We start from the raw sequence: 17,978 nt of genomic DNA on the forward strand, positions 1-17,978 counted from the left end.
GCAGTGTGGCATTCTGTTAAAGTAAGGATCAGTCAAGCTTCCTTTAAAACAATCACTTTGCAGAGGGAAATGGAGGATTTCAAGCATTTATTTATTTGTTCAACAAATATTGATTGAATACCTCCTATGGGTACATTTGTGGGGAAAAATAGACAAAAATCCTTGCCCTAGTGGAAGTTACATATGAGTGGAGATAGAGAAAATAGACATTATAAATGGGCATATTATGTTATATTGAAGGTAATAAGTGCTATGAAAAATAAAATAGAGCAAGTAAGGGGGATATGAAGTGTGGTATGGTTTGTTTGTTTGTTTTAAGGGGGGTTAATTTTAATAGAAGTAATGGTAGAGCTCACAAAGAATTGAAACATTTGAATGAACACTTGAAAGAGATGAAGGAGCTAGCCACATGGCCATCAGGCTATGCTGAGGGGACAGCCAATGCAAAGGCCTTAACAAAGTTTGCACAAGGAACAGTGAGGAAAGCTATGTGAGGGGTGCAGAGTCGGGGAAGGGAAAGAGGGAAGTAGGGGGTGGGATCAGAAAGATAAGGGTGGATGGAGCTCAGGTTACACAGAACCTGGTAGAGCTTCTAAATACTTTGGCTCATTATCTAAGATGAACAGGGAGCTGTTGCAGAATTTTCAAGACAGATGCTACATGATCCAAGCTTATAACTGATCTCTCTGCTGCTATGTTGAGGATAGACTGTATATGGGCAAGGGTGGAAGTGGGACCATCCATTAGGAGTCTACTGCTATAATCCAGGTGGAAATAGCAGAGGCTTGGACCAGTGTAGAAGCAGGGAAAATGGGGAGAAGTGGTTACATTCTAGATATATTTTGAAGGGAGACCCAACAGGATACCTTGAGAAGTAAATAATGATTCCAAGGTTTTGGGTCTAAACAACTGGAAGGATGGAGTTGCCATGAAGAGATCTCAGGAAGACTGCAGGTAGAACACCTGTGCAGGGCTACCAGGAGTTGGACCTACTAAATTAGAAACAACCATTGGATATCCACAGGGAAACATCAAGTAGCAATTAGAGGCGGGAACGTGGAGTTCCAGAAAAAGATCAGGCTGTTGTTGCAAAGATGGTTGAGATGTAAATGAGGAAGAAAAGAGGTCCAAAGACTAATAATTGAGACAGTCCAACGTTTAAAGGGAAAAGAAGAGAAACTAACAGAGACTGAGAAAGACAAAGTGATTCAAGTACTAAGAAAACCAAGATAGTGTGGAAAACTAGAAGGCAAGAGAAAAAATTGTTTCCAGAAGGAGGGAATGGATAGACATGTCAAATAAGACGTAAATTAGATGGAGATTGAGAACTGACATCACGTTTATCAATGTGCTAGATATTGGTGACTATAGGGTTGAAGAGTGTTCTCCCCAAATTCATATCTACCCAGAACCTCAGAATGTGACCTTATTTGGAAATAAGTTCTTTGTGGATATGTTTAGTTAAGATGAGGTCATATTGGATTAGGGTAGGCCATAAATGCAATGACTAATGTCCTTATAATAAGACCATATGAAGACACAGAGGGACACACAAGGAGAAGACCATGTGATGATGGAGGCATAAATTGAGTGATGCAGCTATAAGCCAAGGATTTCTGGCAACTGCTAGAAGCAAGGAAGAGGTAAGGAAGGACTCTTCCCTGGAGCCTTCAGAGGGAGCGTGGCCCTGCCAGCACCTTGATTTCACACTTCTAACCTCCAGAACTGTGAGAGAATAAAGTCCTGTTGTTTTAAGTGATCTAGTTTTTTGCTTTGTTATGGCAACTCTAAGAAACCAATACTTGGTAAAGTGGTCATTAACATCTGTGTACCTATTAATAGATTTCCTCATTTGTAAAATTAGAATAAAAGTACTTATCTCAGAGAATTGATATGAAGACTAAATTAATTAATATATCTAATATTCTTAGAACAGTACATACCAAATGCTACATAATGTTAACTATAATAAGTATAAATCTAATCATTTTGTTTTGAAATTAAAACACTCATTTTTACTTGTTCTTTGCTTAATTCTCAATTGGCTCATTAATTTGACAGATTAAATTTCCCTTAACTTTTAAACACTAATTTCACGTTTAATCAAACTCTCTTGAACATTTTGAAATATAGAAAAAAACTTAAATATCTAGCAAATAAAATTTTCCTAAATATTTAAGCACTGTTAAAGCAATTGATTAGCTGAATTTCCTTGAACATTTCAAACTCAAGTCACGAATTTACAAAGTGATTATATTAAATACTTCAAGCATCTAACACAATATATGTTAAACAAAATTGTTCCCAATCACTTAACTCTTATAATGCTAATAAACAAAACCTTATATTAATAGATTTAGATGAAATTATCTTAAGCATTTCAACATCTTAAAAATCAACTTTACAAATTTAATATAAGGGATTTTCCTAAGCATTTAAACAGTGACTGTACATTTAACTTAACTTTAACTAAGTTAAGTTCTCCTAAATATATTTGTTAGAAACATAAATCTAGTAATTTTCTAGTGTATCATATTGTTAAGCATTTAGCTTAAAAACATAAAGCATAAACAAAGCAGAATTGGGATAACAATGTGTATTACACTTGAATAAATATAATTTACACAAAGGCATTGTTACCTCATCATTAATCATTTTTATTTGTTATACCTTTCTGGTGTTATAAAGTTACTTTTCCAATTAATAGGAATCGAATTATCAGTTCAGGTCCTTTTTAGCAGTTGAGGGTACAGATGGCCATTCAGAGATTCAAGTCCCAAATTGCAGCAGTAGAATAACTATACATGGGGCATGGGATGCCTTGCAGGGGAATTTTACCAGAGCTATGAATTTACAAGGCAAGTTGCTTCTTCTGGTTGGCTTCTGCTTGCTGTGCTGTTGGTGGGAGACAATCCCAGGCTTTTTCAATAGAACTTTGTTTCACAATCCAGTGTACCACACATGTCCTAGGAATCTTTCAACTTTCGCCCTTACGTAATTTTTTCCTCGTAACTTTTTTTCTTCTTATTCCTAATTTGGGTAGATGGAATTATGCACACACAGCCACACGTAGCAGTTAAAGTCAAAGCTTCCTGCTGAGACTTCCTTTTACTCTTTTCTTTTTCATCTTTGATCCTATAATCTTCTATTGACCACCAGGAGCTCTGTAAGAGCTAGGTGTCCATTGTTCCTTGTGCTCAACACAAATGCCTGGTGCTCAATAAATGTTTGTTGAATGAATCGATTAATAAAGGTAATGAATATAAATTTGGACTAATAAATGCCAAATATCCTCCACTTAACATCATCAAGTAATTTTTGATTTGTAGGAATTCTCTAATTTGCCCCCTCCTCTGAAAAAATACGATAGTCCTCTTCATAGCTTTTGATGGTGCCTTCCGTGCAGCCCTTGCTTCTCAATTGTTCCTGACAAGCCCAGCTCAGTAAGTAACAGCCTGCGTGCCACACGTGCCACCGTTTGCCACTTTTCCCCTGAAGGTCGACTTGACAATGAATCTTAACACACTCTCCTACAAAGCCTGGGCTGTTCAGAATTCTTTTCTGGGCTGAGAATCGTTTGTAAAGAGGCACTGCAGCGGAGTCAGTGTTCAAAGCACAATAATGTGCCAACCCAGGCATAGGACTTAAGAGCATACATTTGAATCCATAAAGGCATGGTGGCAGATTCTGGCTCTGCCTTTTACTACCTTTATTATTTGGCCTTTTCCAGACTTGGTTACCTCAATGTAAAACTGTAAGTGTAATATCTATCACAGAGGGTTGAGGTTAGGAACGAGTGAGATAAGGTATGCAAAATTCTTAGAACCAATAGCTAGTAGTTATTACCCAAATAGACTCTTTCATTTTCTAAGCTCCTACCCCAATCTCCTGACTGGCAGTGGAGTTACATTCATACTGCTTTATTTCTCTAGCATACTTGTTCTTAAAGCGGAGAAGGGGAGTGGGGAAAAAAAAAAAAAAAGAATGGCCTCTTTGGGAAAAAGGAGAAACTAATCAGATTCTGAGCGAGCAGAGCATGATGATTCTTCATATATTTGCAAAGCTGTGCTAAGCAATAAGTCAACAAAATCCTGACATTTTTGTGCTTTTTAAATGGATTTTTAAAATATAAGTTTAACAATATTAAGTACATATAAGATTGAATCATGTAATGAGTCACTTCAATTTTTGACAAGCTTCCTGTTCAAAGCCCTTAGATACTTCCTGCCATCAAAACCCATTTGCAAATTCAAAGGGAGGCATTATCTAATGCTCCATTCAATCTTTTCATGTTCTTTATTTGGGGTCAGTTTCAATGGCCTGTCTCACATCAGCTGTCATTTTTGTAATCAAAATGTCACTTCATATTACAGTTTTCATTGGGACAGTTCTCATCTTTGGCTTCAATTCAGTTTAATTCAAATCAGATCCCTATGTCTCAGGACAATTGAATTTACTTAAAATCCCCTCTGTTCAGATAGGATTGTAACACTACTTCCTGCCAATGCTCCCAAAGTTCCTGGTACCTTGTAAACCCTTGGTGCTGGCTGGGAGGCTGCTGGCTGTGATGACAAGGACACTGCTGCTTCTGTCCACTGAAGAGTCTGGTGGTGCCAGCCCTGGAACCAGCTAGGCCAGCAATGTGCTCACTAGTCCTTAAACCTCCATCGCTGTCTCTGGTGTCGATGCCTCAGTCCCCACCACCCTTCTCCCACCAAAATCCCACTGGGTCAGCACTTTTCTGAGTTTTAAAAAAATCTTTCCTCCCATCTTGTTTTGCAGAAATCTTGGCTAAAAGACAATTCATTAGGTTATAGGAGTTTGGAAAGGTGTTATTAATTTGTACTGTTTGGTTGAGTTTTTCCAGTCTTCCACTCACAAAAGACAGACAAAAGTGGGTTGGGCAACAGCAAAATTCACCCATGCCCTTCTCTTGAGACACCTTTTTCAGATCTGACTTGTATGCCTGACTTTCCCTAGAATAAGTTTGTTTTCAAGAAGCATCTCTTGTAAGACTGCTGGTAGAGATGACCCCACTACTCCATCAGATGTATTGAAACTCCCCTATCCTGTCATCTGGTGTGCTTGGTCCCTGCCCACAGCATTCTGGGACCTTAATGACACTGCCCAAAAGAGGAAAAGAAAGGATGCTGGGCCTAAGACAGGATCAGGGCCCAGGAAACTCACCTGGTGAAGGATACGGCTTCACCATAAGAAGAGGGAGACCAGTGGGCCCCTCTGCAGTATTACCAGGGTGGAGCTTGGTTCTGGCTAAGTGCACACACAAGGAAATTTACCAAATGAGCAAAGCCCAGAGGTCAGGCTAGAGCTGTGCTATGATTTGCCCATTGGCAGCATGGCTTCTGCTAGTGGTATCCCTGGGTATGGGGGCTGGTAAGAAATTGGCTGGGGTTATAGCCCAGCCCTCTAAGCAGGCTTCAGATTGGCCATAACAAACCAGGTATAGAAGTGGTCCCTAAGGCTGGGCACTTTGGGAGAGCTATACCCAAAGCATTCTATAGGAACTTCTCAAATGGAGAGGTGACATGAAGGACATAACAGGGAACAATGAGGTTGTACATAGAACTGAGAGGACAAACAAGATACACATGTAGGTCACTAAACAGGGGACTCCAGAGAAATGAAAGCCATAAGTGGAATATGGTACCTGCATGCTACTGTTTTGGACTTAAAGGCAGTTCATCTAGCTAGATTTAAAGTGACTAGAAAACCAAGGCAGATAAAGCACTTTTAATACATCACATGTGTATAGTAGGCCTACAGAAGTTTAGGAATGATGTAATTGCTAAAGCTTGGACTTTGAAATTAGAAGTCTGGGGTTTAAATCCCAGCACTTAGCTGGGGGTGGTGCTACTTGGGAGGCTGAGGCAGGAGGATCGCTTGAGCTCAGGAGTTTGAGGTTGCAGTGAGCTATGATGACATCAGTGAACCCTAGCCCCAACAACAGAGTGAGACCCTGTTTCTAAAATCAATCAATCCCAGCTCTGACACTTACTCCCAGTAAGGCTTTTCACAAAGTAATCTCTCTACAACTCTGTATCCTCCAGTAAAGAACCTGCTAGGGTTCTTTTAAGGATGTGTGAAGTTCATCTCCTAGTGCCTGGCACACAATAGGTACTCAAAAGTGAAGAATGTGGCACATGGCCTACTTGGCTAATACCAGCATAGCTAATTCCAGACCACATTCATTGGTGGCGCTGAGCCTGTTGACAGTCTGCCTTCCCTGATGAGGAAGAACTCAGGGACTGGCAAATTGGTCCTTCGGGTATGGGTCTCACTGCTGAGAGAGGGGCTATGGGACCCAGGCCTGCTGTGGGTGGTGGGTTAGAAAGTGGAGATATTCAGAGGGTGTTCCAGAGTAGCAGCTGGTCTGGGAAGCTCATACTTGAATCACAATATTAAGACCAACACCCATGCATGCTTTCCTCCTAGACGCAGAAAGGAATACCCTCTCCTCAGGATGTCTGTGAGTGCTCACACACGCACACACTTCAAAGCCCAGGGTCATGGCTTCGCTTTCCCTCTGCCGTGCACACGCTGGCTTTTTTCACTTTTCTTAAGTTATGGCCTCATAGGTGAACTTTTTATCTCTGAAATTCAGTCCATAAATTTCTGTGTGAGAATGTTTGCCACTCTCGCATCTCTTATATGTACATTTTATTATTACTGTAGCTATAGAAGTGACTTTGGTTTTCTTTCTCTCTATGACTATAGCATTCCTCCCTTTAATCTGTACTGGAAGGTGCCCTGAGTTACGTTAAGTTGAATGCTGGGCTGAGTGTGAAACGTAAGAGATCCCGCTAGTTTGTCTGGGGCTCCACTAAGAGAGCCCCTCCTTCAAGCTTGGGAACGAGGAATGATGCTGCACCACTCAGACCTCTTTCTACCCCGCCTTGCCGCCTTCCTCACTCAACTGTCCAATCACACTGAATTCTGGCAACTCCTCCAGTGCACCGTGCCCTTTGCTGCCTTTGTGCCTCAGCACGGGCTCTTTCCTCGGCCCCAGATGTCCTTCCCCCTTCTCTCCTGAGGGACTTCTATTCAGCGTATGTGGCCCAGCTCAAGACCCATCCTTCAGAATCCTCCCTGTAGACCTCCTCAATCCCCTTAAAGTAAGTCTGTCCCTTGTTTTGTTCCTGCAGCGTTTTATGCACACCTCTGTTTTCCAGCATCTCACATTATAATTTCTCCCTCGATGAGCCCTTTGAAAGCAGGGTGAGTGTCCTGCTTGTGGTCTTTGTATCCTCAGCATCTAACACAGTGCCTGGTACTTGTTTGGTGCACATTAAAAATGTGTGAACAAAAACCAATCATTCTTTTTGTTTCTTCTTCCTGCAGAAACGATGACCATGGGTCAGAGGAGTGCTTGTGCCAAGGACACAGTAGGACAACCATCTCACAAAGATCTTAAGTAACTTTTCCCATCCAGCAACATCCGGACGATTCCAGTGACCAAATGCTCAGCTGTAATCACAGCAATAACTGGCCCTCTTTCTAGACTGGGTTTGGCGAACCTGAATGGTCCAGCCACCTTCTGTAGGTGGCCCAAGGTGATGTGCTGCAGGGGAAGCACGTCTCCCATGGCCAAGGACCAAGACTGGACTACAAAAGAAACCAAGTGATAGATATAGTGAGAGGACCAAGAGTACCACCAGTCAGTGATTAATATAAGGCCCTTGGTGATGGGAACATAGCACCTGCCCTGGCAACAGTCACTCTGACATGATGTTATTTGCTAGAATGCCCTGGAAGGACAGAATATTTAAAAATATATCCAGGTGCTAAATAGGCAGCAGATCTCAATTCACACTCGACTACCTTTGAGCTAATGACTGTCTCCAGAAAATAATTTCACCCCCAGAAGTGCTCCAGCTTTGCAAGGAATAGCCCGAGGAGAATAATAAGACAAGTAGGCTGTTCCCCCTGGAAAAAAAAATCTAGTGCAAGGAGGGCTAGTTCACAGCAAACTCACTGCCCCCTCTCATGCACATGGCAGAGAGAACCAGGTGATCATGGCCCTCTTCTGCTAACACAAGATTCTGAAGTGTCAGAAACCCCAACACAATTTTCTGGGTAGCCAGCAGCCACCTCCTTTCAACTGGTGGTGTTATTATAATGAAAATTAATTGTTATCCCTGTTAGAGAGGCATACATCTCAGTGGCATGAGCATTCTGGAATATCCCTTCCCAGGCACATTTGTCCAGTGAGGGAACAGCCTCAGAAACAGGTGTAGCATTGGGTGAGATGACAGCATGGAGAGAACACAGCTGTCCCCTAGGGAAGGCACAGCTTTGGGGACTTCTCGGCCTGAGGGCCTTCCGGGGTATTTCCGTATGCAACAGCCCAGAGTCATAGCCTTGGGCAGCCACAGACAGAGGTTTCCTTCTCGCTTCAGACACATATACCACTTTCACAGTACTTGGGGACGGAAATACCTGCAAGAGTGAAGGTCAAGGGCTCTCCCAGGAAATCTCATTCATTACTCAGCTTCCTTCCTGACTGTGTCTGCTGACCCACTGCCAGTTATGCACCTCATCCTCCTTGCTTCTGCCTCCACATGAATGAAACCAAAGGCTTCGGCGTATCCTGGGAGGTCTATGGGCTGTTACCTAGCAGTCCTCTCTCTCCTACTGTGGGTGCAGGTTACCCCATTCACACATTTGCACCACTACTCCAAGATAACATTTCCCTTTTCATACAATCTCTGCAGCAGAATCCAGAGTTGGATTGCATTACAGTTTATCTTCCTGGAAAGCTCATTCTCTTCATTCCAATTAACATTTCAGTGTGGAACTAACTGGGTAGAAGCAGGATCATTGCATGTCTTCAGAAAGCTCTTGTTGCCACAGCTGCCTAGTACTATACAAGAATCTCTACCCTGATGTCAGATCTAAGAAGGTTAGAAGCCTTTGGTTGTGTGACTCTGTGTTATTAAACTCGAGTCTCACTTCTTTGATTGGCTTTCAGCCACTGGGATTCAATGGGAATCCACGGCTCTGCCTAGGTCTGATGACATGAGATCAAGGTCATCCTTTGCTCAAGGTTCCCCTCGCTCATCCCTCCCCATTCAGACATTCCCCACCATACCAATATTTAGAACCAAAGCATGAAGGGCTAGTGCCAACAGGATACTTAGCAGATATATTGTCTCTAAAGCCAGGGAGATAAGCCCAGAAGAATGGTCCCAGGGAAATCAGACTGCTTCCAGTAGATATTAGGCAGCCACTCCAACAAGCTTGGACGTGTCCTTGGCAATGGGAGCCTGGGTTGGAGATCCTGAGGCAGCTGTGCCTATTGTTACCCACCTCAGGATCCTCCTGCCCCTAGAGCTAGCAGCCTTGGGGTCCTAATGAGTATGTTATTGATATGAAACAGAAGGTGGCTTTGTAAGGGCAAGTGGGCAAAGAGGATTGTCCACATAGCAGGCAGGTGGCTTTGTGTCTGGAAAGCTTTGCCTAGCCAGTACAGCTGTGGCCAGAGGCTGGTTATAAATTTGAACTCCCTCCACTCATTTGCCACTCTGCCTCCGTTCTCTTGCATTCTGTTTGGTTTCCCTTTAGTTTCCTAGTAAATGTTCCTTTTGAAAAATTCCAACCTTGTCTCATTTAACTTGGGGGAAGGGGATTCTCCAACATCTTTCCCAGAATAGAGAAGGAAATTAAAGTACCTTTAAAAAAATTGAAATGGCAGTAGAAAGGGAAACACTGATAAAATCTAAGGAACAGACCCTGGGAAAAGCTGGTGTCAAGAGAGGAGAGACCAGGCCTCCCCCACCCACCTGGCACTGATTCTCAGCCCCTGCCTCTTACTGCCACTGACTTCAGGGAGATCTGCCCTAGATGTGTGTTGCTGCTGAAGCACCTTCCCGACCAGTGAATCGGGCACATTCAGCCGGCAGTGTGGTGCCCAGGAAGTAACAGGTCATGACAGAAGTCAGGGAGGGAGGGAAGAGGAGTGGTCTCTAGAATGTGGATGTTTTCAAAAGTCTCCAACAATCATTAATCCAAATGGTATGATTTAGTTCACAAGGTCATCAGTAGGACTACATTTCACATGAGTAGCAGAAAGTCCTACTCTCACACTTAAGCCGGGGAGACTGACAAAGGGTAAGTACACAAAATGGCTTGCTATTTTCATGGCCATCCTGTCCTGCAAATGGTGGGCATCCCAGTGATCTATTGCTGCATAACAAAGCACCACAAAACATAGTGGTTCAAACAGAAATTTATTATCTCTCATGATTATGTGGATTGACTGGGCTTGGGTGATCTGTCTCTTGGAGTCTCACGGTTGCTGTCAGGTGGCAGCCGAGGTTGGCATCATCTGAATGCCTGAATGGACTGGATGTCCATAACGGCTTCTTCACACACATCTGGCCCCTCAACTGGGATGACTGGAACAGCTGGAGAATGGTTGGGCACCTCTCTCCACATAGTCTCTCCAACCAGTTACCTCCAAGCAGAGTACAACTGAAGACAGCCCTGCCTTGTGGTGGGGCTGAAGACCCGCTCTGCCACTGACCTATTCAAAGCTCCAAGCCTCACCTTCCTAGATACCCCCCACCATCAGGGGTCCTCCAGACACTTGTCAGCCTCTGGTGCAACCAGGTCACAGACATATCTGAGGGAGAAGCACCTGTGTTGGTACTTGGCTCTCACCATTCTGGGCTTAAGAGGACTTTGGCAATCCCTACAGAGCTCAGACACAGCAGAAACATGGCCATGGGAAGCCCCTGCCTAGAACTTCCTGCCTTGGCCCAGCCCCTCACTGGTTTTTACATCATCCCCAGGCCACTGTACACACATACGCACACAAGCACAAATGCAATTACTGTGCAGGAGCAGCTCAGAAGAAGCTGGTGCAGTGCTTCATGTCCCTCCTAGGCAGAGGAAAATTATTGAGGAGGGCATGGTCCGATCAGTGGTGGGAGATTTGACTTTGTATATCTCTTTGCAGCAAGGAGCTCTCTGAGTCTTACAGAAATTTCTGCGTGGGAATGCCAGAGATAAGACAAGGCTTTGTGAGTGCAGCTGCCCACCTGGCACAGATAGCCTACTCTTCTCAGAAGCCTCCTGTCTCCTTAGATGCTTATGACCCTCAGTCATGGCACCTCTCCCCTCTCATCTTATGCAAGATTCTACAGGACAATTCCAAAACCCAGTCTTCGACCAGAAAAGGGTCACTACACAGGTGACCCCACCTCTCCAGGGCCATGATATGTATGTTCAAGGAAGGATCATGTCACAGACTACAGTGTTAATGTGTAGGGTTTATCAGGGCTGCCATTTCTTTTGGAAGGTTGACATTCACACGCATTATTTGCAATTGATTGCGGGCATGCGGAACACTGAGCAAAGACCAAGCTGCAGCACCATGCAGTGGGCAGAGCCATGGACTGGGGCTGGGGCCTGGGTTCTGCTCCTGCCTCTGAAGCTGAGGCTACTTTGTGGGTCCCAGTTTCTTCTCCCATGAGGCAGGGTTGGCCCAATGTGTTCGGTGCTCTTTCACCTCTGGTGTCTGTGTGTCTCTGAGTCTAGGGAACTGCTGGTGCCCGTCCCTGGGAAAGCCGTGTAGCTGAAGGGAGGCCTGTGCAGTCACAGATGCAGATTGCCCAGAAACCCAACTGCAGGCTAACTCCAGAGGAGGGACAGACACCAGCTGTCTCCCTACCCCCTCTGTTGTTTCTCAGATCCCTCTTCAATGAGTTTTCATTTTTAACTAAAGGGAAAGAGTTTGACTTTGAGAATGTCCTGAAAGCCCTTTTAAAGACCAGCGATGTCTAGTGTGGGTCATAGAACCAGGACTGGCCCTCTCTGAGCAGAGGAAATTCAATTTTCATTTAAATACTCAAATAAGTTCTCTCAATTACACCCCAAAGAGCTCATCGTAGTCCTGCTAGTAAGCCAGAGAGAGGGAAGAGGGCAGCAAGCAGCAAAGAGAGGTCCCTGAAAGGGGAGCTCCTGGACAAATAAGTAGGTATTAGATGAAGAAAAGAGGGAGAGACAGTCTGTGTGGTTGGTTCACCAACAGGGGAAGGAAAGAGAGAAGATGCCAAGTCCCTCCTGCCCTGGCCTACTTCTTCAAGCAACAGACTGTAACCCCTTGCCTAGGGCTGTGAGAGAAATCTTCAACCCAGGAAGCTCATGCCATGCAGCCTGTGCTCCTAACAGCACCACGACAGAGGTGTTGAGGCACTGAAAGCAATGACCTTCCTTCCCACACTGCATGGCCCACACAAGCCAGCATTGCCCCCACCAGCCCGTGTGTGCACTGGGTCAAGATGTAGATTTCCAGGCTCGATACTCTATTGATTACAAGAACTGTCATCCTTGTACCTCAGCCTATATTTCTGAAAATAAGACCACCCAGTCCATTCCATCCATTTGGTCAGGAATATCAATCAGACTTATTGGGTGAGGAGGGAGGGAAGGGAGAAGGTTTGATGGTACTTTTCTGAATGAAATACATTCCCATTCAGATCTAAAAATGACAAGCCCTAGTACCTTGACCACAGCCAGATGACTGCCTGAGAAGCTTCTGCCCTCTAGTGGTTAAAGGCTCTAAACAAATAGTTCACACAAAATTTGACCCAATAGTTGGGCCTGGGACATTGGACTAAGACCACCAAAGGAGGAGCTCTGTAGGGCCAGCAGGTAACCCCCCAGCTGTAAGTCCTGGGGCTCTGATCCCAGTGGGCTAAATGTTTATAGAACCTCAGAGCCCTCACTTGGGAACCTGTGCAGAGAGAGCCCAAGTAAGTCCTATGCTGGGGAGATGCAGAGCCCACATAAGACAGCTGTCCCACCCAAGCTGGCCAACCCTGGCCCTGGCACCTACTTTCCTCCCCCTGCAGGGAAGGAGCCCTGTGAGGTGACACATGACATCATCTGCTGGCTGGCAAGCCTTGTCCAGCTCCAGAAGTCACTAATCCACGTCCTACCCCATCAGTGGCTCTCACTAATCAGTCCCCTTCCCTGCAGTTTACCTACTCTCCACTCCCAAGCCCTCCCTGAGCTGTGTGAATGGAGGCAAGATTTCAGCAGATGCTGGTAGAGATGTGGTTACCGGGTGCGGAAGGAACAAAGACTCAGAGTAGGCCACTGGAGCCCAACCAGACACCCTGGCATGTCCAAAATTGGCTAGTGCCAGTTAGGACAGACACACAGCCTCCAGGGAGAATCTGTTCATAGGAAACTTCCCAGGTGGGCTTCAAATGCCAAACCAGGATGATCGCAGTAGGTGGTGTGAAAGTTCTAGGGACTCTGGTGCACATGGTTTCTATTCCAAAGAGCTGAGGGAGGCCAGTCCACCAAGGGCATGCCGGGCAGGCAGCTGTCCCATCCTGGGGGCTGCAGGAGGGCAGGGCACTGCCAGAAGACAATTCCAGGAAAGCATGGGAGAGGTGAGGAAGAATGTCCAGAACTGAGAAGGCTGAGCGCTGAGTAGACTCAGGGCAATGGTGAGGGTGGGAGGGAGAAAAAGGTGAATGGGAACAAAGGTGACATCTTGGGAACTTCTCAGTCATGTCAGATCATGACCTTATTGATAAATGGGAAGGTTGGTGCTAGGGACTGCATGTTTATGTCCCCCAAAATTGATATGTTGAAGCTCTAATCCCCAATATGATGGTATTTGGAGGTGGGACCTTTGGGAGATATTTGGAGATGAGACCTTGTGTTTTCTGAAACTTTATTTATAATGAATGTCTCATTCCCCAGCAATTAGAAATGAGGTGACATATCCAGAGCATTGCATGGTTTATGAATCTAACACTACAGAGAATTTGTCTTTGCAAGTTTAGATGGGGTCATGAGGGTGGAGCCCCCATGGTGGGATTAGTGTCCTTATAAGAAGAGGAAGAGACCACACCCCCTTCTCCCTCCACCATGTGAAAATACAGTAAGAAAGTTGCCACTCGCAAGCCAGGACAAGCGTCACCAGACATCAAATCTGCCGGCACTTTGATCTTGGTCTTCCCAGCCTCCAGAACTGTGAGAAATAAATGTTTGGTTTAAGCCACCCAGTCTATGGTATTTTGTTACAGCAGCTCAAACAGACTAAGACAGTTGGTGACTCACAGCAAAGGGTGTGTGGGAACAGAAGGTAACTAAAGGTATATCTAACAATAATTGGAGATATCATAAGTATGTACATAGGATATTTTTTATTATGGGGCCTTCTAGGGAGTTCTCTCCTTACTCCCTAACACAATTCTCTAAAAATTTTTAAATGATTCCCCAAATATAGCATCACCCACTAGAAAAATATCAATTTGCTTCAACATTCTCTTACCCAAAAATTCTTAGTCAGAAAACTATTCTTAATACCTAATTTAAATCTCTTCTACAATATGTCTATTCCTTTTCTTCCACCCTGAGACAGTATTAGTTCCTGTGAAGTTCCAGGGACCACTCCTTAGTCCTTAACTCCCTCCTCCTTCTCTTCCACACAATCCAAAGACTTGAAAAGACATGAGTAGGCAATTACTTAGGAGATCAGTACATCGGGGAAATATTGCATTACTTAAGAAAGGAGACTGTTTCAAGCCACCTCTGGGATTTCATGTGGAGTAAAATATGCTCAATATTCAGCGAAGAGAAACTCTTCACAGCCTAAGAGGAAACAAAATGATCCTCAAACCCTGAAAAGTCTTTCCCGACCTTCTCTATCTGCCAACCTTCTGTCCTTCCCTTGGAGGGAGCTGCATAGCCCACACACTTGTGAAGATAAAGTTCTTGGATTTACAAACCATGCAATGCTGTGGACATGTCACCTCACTGATGTATAATTGCTGAGGGATGAGACATTCTTCATAAATAAATTTTCAGAAAACACAAGTTTTCCTTTTCCCTGGAAAATACATTTTTAATCTTAAATATTTCTGTGGAAATCTTCCCAAGTATATTTCAAACTTATTTACTTTTTAAAAGCCATTTATTATTTTCTTAATGACATAAGATGACCATTATGAACATCAGCTATTATATCACGTACAGCTTTCTTTCGGAGACTATTATAAGTACTTACTGGCTAGAGAAAACTAAGCATTTTAAGTTCCTAGATGGGATTTTTATATTTTCTTGAATTATCTCCCTTGTCTTCAGTGTCTCTGTCCAATCCTTTTAAATAAATGGGCTAATTCTCATGCTGATGCTCTCAGCATGTGAAATAGCCGCATTTGGGATGAGGTTTAGATTTAGGCTTCACAGACTATTCTGCCATGGGATATGTTAAACCATAGTGAAATTATGGTTTCAAATCTATCAGCTTGATAAGGGCTGGAGAGCATTGATCCTCTCAAAAATATTAGATTGGGAATGGGTGCTAAAATCCATTAAGTGAGCCCCAACAATGGGGCATATGTGCATCCATGCAGACTTCCACAGTCTGTCAGAGAGGCCATCAGATGATACAACCTGGCCGCAAGGTGACGGAGAGTATGAATTAGCAAAGGGGCCAGTTCTGGAGGCAAATATGAGCCCAGACCAGGAGGAAAGGTGCTTTAGGTTCCGGTATTACTCTAGGCAGGGGTATGGTGATCAAGCAAGGCTCCAAGACTGAGGAGGAGACACATGGCAAAGAAAACCAGGGAGGCAGAGATAGATCTGGAAGAAGTGTGCTCAATTCTGAGAGGGAGCCTTGCTGGCCAGAGCTACATGCAAAGGGCTGTGTGTCCCCTCCACGGGGCACGTAACTCACACACACTCCCTCCTCCTTTGCCTGCCTGTTACTCATGTTACAGATCTTAGTTTAGCTGTAACTTATTTGCAAAGACTTCCCTGAGCCTGAGGACTATAGACTTTGTTGGAAAAGAATTAGCAGACAATCAAGGCTCCCAAGCAGGGAAATTACATAATGAGGTTTGCACATTGGCTGCCTTACCCTGGCCACAGTGCAGACGCTAGACTCAAAGGGGTCAGAAGGGAGGTTGATGTAAACACAGAATCTGCCCATCAACCTGACTCCTCCCTGTCTCTACTCTCATTCGATCAGCAACCAAGTTTTTTCAATTCTGCATCCTAAATACTTCTCAAAGCCATCCAAGTAGCTCCCTCTCCACTGACACTACTCTCATTCTAGCCCTTATCATCTCTCCCCAAGTCACTGCAACAGCTGCCTAATCTATCTCCCACCTTGAAGTTAGCCTTGTTGCCCTCTGATCCATCCTTCACCTGGCCTCCTCCAGAGGAATCTCTCTGAAACACAGATCTATTTATGTTGCTTCTCACTTACTTGAAACTCTCCAGTTGTTTTCTCATTGTTCTTACCATATCACCTAAAATGTTAGGTGTGTCCTACAAACTTGGTGAAGTCTGGCCTCTGCTATTCTACTGAAGTAGACACTGTGATGTGTTGCCTAAATTTACCCTCTAGGGCAAGGACACTCATTCCCCCAGCTGTGCAAGTGTTGCCACTAACACTAACACAGCTGTGTCCCTCTCCAGGCATTGCACTCGGCCAAGGGAAACAGCCTCACCCAAGATTATATATTCTCCCTCCTCAGGAGCAGCCTGCATCCAATGACTGCCTGATGCAGGAGTGTCAGGGCTGGGTCCCGTTGCCTCAATTTGGGACGTATCTGATGGGCCCTCCTAGCTCCAGAGCTCCCCTGTGAAATCAGTTGAGGCCTGTGTTGCAACTGCACTGCAGTTTAACTGCTCTCTTTGCCCTGTCATGCATCCTTCACTCCCTAACAGGTGTTGTTCCAGAGAGCACATCCCAAGAAACATCTTTCACGTAAATTGGTCTCAGAGTCTATTTCCCTGGGAGCCTGACCTACAAAACTCTTCCAGCCCCATCACTCAGTCATGGAAAGTTCACACATAACTTTTATCAGTTGACTCAAGTTCACTGAGCTCTCTCTGATATATGGGTCTTGGCATAGGCTATTGCTTCCGTCCAGAGCATTTCTCACCTCTTCTCCCCACTATCTATTTTATAGGGTTAATTCCTACTTATCTTTCACGTCTCAGCTAAGATGTCACCTCCTTTAGGAAGTCTTCCCTGATTCACCAAACTCCAGTGCTCCACCTTCGTGCCATCATGGCATTTATTACCACCTCTTTCAATGCTTAATTAGAAAAATTATAACGCATTATAATTATGTATCCATGTGATTATCTCCGCTACCAGACACATTCTCTATGACGGCAAAGAATGTGTCCGTTGTGTCTGTCATTGTATTCCTAGTGCATAGCCCAATACCTGGAATACAATAGATACCCCAAATACTTGTTAAATAAATGAATAGAAAGTAGGAAATGATAAAGCCCTGAGTAAGGAAGTAGCAGAAAGATAAAATAGAACGGAATGTAATTACATATATTTAGGTGATAAAATTAATAAATCTTGGTGTGCTGATTAATTGAACATAAGAATAAGAATTAGGCCAGGCACAGTGGCTCATGCTTGTAATCCCAGCACTCTGGGAGGCTGAGGCAGGAGGATTGCTTGAGGTCAGGAGTTCGAGACCAGCCTGAGCAAGAGCTAGACCCCATCTCTACTAAAAATAGAAATAATTAGCCAGGCATGGTGGCGCACACCTGTATTCCCAGGTACCTGGGAGGCTGAGGCAGGAGGATTGCTGAGCCCAGGAGTTTGAGGTTGCTGTGAGCTAGGCTGATGCCATGGCACTCTAGCCTGGGCAACAAGCAAGATTCTGTCTCAAACAAATAATAATAATAAGAAGAAGAATGAGGACGAGTGTAGAATAACTCCTACATTTCTACATTTGTTCAGTAGAAGATGGTGCCATTTGCTGAGAGAAAAAATTCAGAGGAAGTTTGAGTAGAAAGACAAATAGAAATGGGCTATGTTTGAGATGACTGTTTTATATCCAAGTGCAAATGTCTGGTAGGCAGTTGAAAATAGGGTTTGGAGCTCCAGATTTAGGCCTGGACTTGGGAATCATCAGTATATCAGCCAGGAATTTCTCTTCTCAATTCACTTCTTGCCA

At 44.3% G+C, this 17,978-nt stretch overlaps 1 protein-coding gene across 1 annotated transcript in view; it reads left to right on the plus strand.

Moving 5' to 3' along the window:
- The window catches only part of SYT9 (synaptotagmin 9), a 177,397-nt gene extending 167,787 nt beyond the window's left edge, over nt 1-9,610 (plus strand). The window contains exon 7 of the mRNA XM_045556508.1: nt 7,360-9,610. Coding sequence (XP_045412464.1) covers nt 7,360-7,368 — 9 coding nt within the window. The 3' untranslated portion in view covers nt 7,369-9,610. The remainder of the gene's footprint in view (nt 1-7,359) is intronic.
- The last annotated feature ends 8,368 nt before the right edge of the window (nt 9,611-17,978 follow it).

This window comes from Lemur catta, chromosome 7 (genome assembly GCF_020740605.2).
Source record: "Lemur catta isolate mLemCat1 chromosome 7, mLemCat1.pri, whole genome shotgun sequence".
Taxonomy (NCBI): Eukaryota; Metazoa; Chordata; class Mammalia; order Primates; family Lemuridae; genus Lemur; species Lemur catta.